General features: G+C 35.6%; 1 protein-coding gene across 1 annotated transcript; it reads right to left on the bottom strand.

Annotated features, from left to right (window-relative positions):
• Positions 1 to 1,211: 1,211 nt before the first annotated feature.
• On the bottom strand, positions 1,212 to 1,908 carry LOC108468495 (serine/threonine-protein phosphatase 7 long form homolog). The gene is made up of 2 exons (XM_017769375.1): positions 1,849 to 1,908; positions 1,212 to 1,757 (listed from the first exon to the last, which is right to left on the bottom strand). The coding sequence occupies exons 1-2, from the start codon at positions 1,906 to 1,908 to the stop codon at positions 1,212 to 1,214; spliced, it is 606 nt and encodes a 201-aa protein (XP_017624864.1).
• Between the last annotated feature and the right edge of the window lie 955 nt (positions 1,909 to 2,863).

Genomic DNA, 2,863 nt, shown 5'->3' with positions numbered 1-2,863 from the left:
ATGACTCACCTTGAAAGAAAAAGGATCCCGTAGGTGTTTGCATCACCCACGATGCTGGTTATTGGAAATGAGTTGAGCTCTCTGATGGTGCCTTGTGTGGTCCCTCCTGCGGTGATGGCCTATATATCATCGATTGTGTTGAATTCATCGGGAAATGAGATGCACCGGGCCATACATTCCAACATGACATAGGAGTGGAAAAAGGATACATATAAGGGTTAGAATATACACTTGGCATAATCTGAAAGGGCTGTGGTGTGGGCATCGTTGCTTGCTCTTTTGGGGCCAGTGATTGCGTGAGTGTTGTTGATAGACCCGCTTCGCCACCCCTTGTCCTTGGATTTAAAGGGCCCTTTCGTTCCCTTTTGGGACAGATTTGCTGACGCCTCTCCTCTTCCGAGAGCAAATATGGTTTGCCATGGATCCTAAACCATAGCATGTAATCCGGATTACACGCTAACTCCGGAATGATAATCGGTTCACGAGTAGGTATATTATTGTACTGATTTTCCTATATTTCGATATGTTTCAAGTGGAAGAGCGGCCAATGTGTATCTGGTCATCGTAAATCGATTTTGTGCTCATCATCGAGCACCTCAAGTGCCACGGGAATCGGTTGTCGGAATCTGAATTGTCGCAACACTCTATCCGTCTGGTGCATCTCGATGGTAGCGTAGCTAACCAATGGGACCCTAACGTGCTAGATGTTCGAATTCTGTAGGAATTCATCTGGAATTACTGTCCGAATTGCCGGATCCTTGTATTGTGTCCATTGAAACTATATGAACGTGATAAAAATATTAGTTATATACATAATACTAAATACTAAATACGAAATCGACTATGGTATGTATATACAGTTCAAAATGAAATAAATACTTACATGCGCTTCCGATCGTTGGTCTAATAGAAGCCGTATGTCTTCAAGAGCGGTAGGTATTCCCTTATAACTTGGGGAATGGTTCCACCTATTTAAATAAAATTTTAGCATAATATTTTATTTTAAATCTTTTTAATAATTGTAAAATCTAATATAAAATTTACCTTGTTATGAGTGGGAATGTGTACGGGTGGTTCACTTGAGGACGTAAAAATTAAAAGCGAAACCGAGCCCATGATTGTAGCAGTGCAAGGCAACCTTCGATTTTAATTTTATTTGGTTGTGTCGCCCGACACATCTCCCGGTATAATGTTACCAACACGGTAGACTCTCAACTGAGTTCTCCAGCTGCTCTAAAATCGATGAGTTTCAGCAACCACCTCAGATGTACAAAGTTTCGTGACTTGTCTGGCATCAAATAACCTCTAACGATCTGAAGGATGTACGCCCAAGCGTATTGTACTATTTGTACTTCAATCGAATCATCCCCCAGCACCGGGAATGTCTCTCGTAACCAACTCATATCGATCCAACCTCCATAAATATTATCTGGAATCGCACCCAAAAGATCATAACATATGGCTCCCCAATCAACAGATTGAGCGGACCCGGTAAGTACAGACCCATCCACTGATAACCCTAACTGTAACTGCACGTCCTCCAAAGTGATGGTACACTTCCCACATGGAATATGGAATGTGTGCGTCTCAGGTCTCCACCTCTCCACAAACGTGCTGATGAGTTTCAGGTCCAACTTGCAACCTCGGCCTATATTGGCCACGTGCCAAAAACCAACTTCCCTCAAGTAATTTTCAATCAATGGTGATGGAGGACCAGGTAAATTACGAATAAAACATTGTAACACTCGATCTACCGGCTATTATAAAAAAAATTAAAAATATTAATTAAATTATAAAAATTAAATAAAAAAATTAAATAATATTAAAAAAATTGAAATTAACCCTTACTATTTGCATTTGGTTGATGGAGATATGTTTATCATCGAGACGAATTAATTGTCGGGTCATTGCTAACACGATCAAATTTCTTAAAAATTATAAAAAATAATAATTCAAACAAAAATAAAAAATTTAAAGAGCTTTGAGAGCTTTTTTGAGAAATTTAGAGAGAAATTTGGAAGAATAATAAATTTTGGTGTGAAATGAGTTTTTTTTTAGGGGGAAGGGGGAGTTAGTCTTTTTTTTCCTAACCGTTGGATGCCCAATGATCAGATTTTTAAACAGCCGTTAGAGGTGACCGTTGGAGAAAAACACGACCAAAAACGCGTCATTGTCAAAGCTTTTTAGTAAAACGCTCCCACATCAATACGTTTTTAAGTTTTCGGTCCATACCCATTATTACTTTTTAAAACAGCCCATTTCTATAAATAATTTCGAAAATGGGCCTTTATTGGTACTAAACCCAAGTAACCTATACTAAATCATTTAAAATGTCATTAGTGAAATTAAATTTAGTTTTCCTGTAGTGTATTTATTTTTCGAACGAGTTTACTTATATTAGTTTTATACACTTTCATAATATGTATTCGTATTACTAAAATTTTAATAGTTTTAACGGTTAAATTGAATAACATATTGTACTACTATCAAATCAATCAAAGTATTATCTTTAGTAATATATAAAATAACAAATTTATACAACAAATTCATGGTAAAATTTAATAATATAATTATACATAAAATTGACAATAAACATATGTATTTAAAATTAAAGATTAATGATTGTGTTGTTGAGTGATAAAATCCAAAAAAAACCCATATTTGGTAAATTTCAATAATAAAAGGTAGTTACAACCTCAATTTTGTGTGGCATTTTATTTTAATTAAATTATTATGCCTATTTAAGAAATATTTCCTTTTAAAAATTATGCTTTTATGGTACATTCTTAGTTGCCATACATTAACCATTTTAGCAAAGCCCTAGTCCTATATATACACTTCCATTTTCTGTATATCTATTCTA

The sequence above is a fragment of the Gossypium arboreum genome, chromosome 8 (assembly GCF_025698485.1).
Source record: "Gossypium arboreum isolate Shixiya-1 chromosome 8, ASM2569848v2, whole genome shotgun sequence".
In the NCBI taxonomy this organism is placed as follows: Eukaryota; Viridiplantae; Streptophyta; class Magnoliopsida; order Malvales; family Malvaceae; genus Gossypium; species Gossypium arboreum.
Note: the sequence above shows the minus strand (reverse complement) of the source record. Positions and strands in the feature narration are given on the sequence as shown.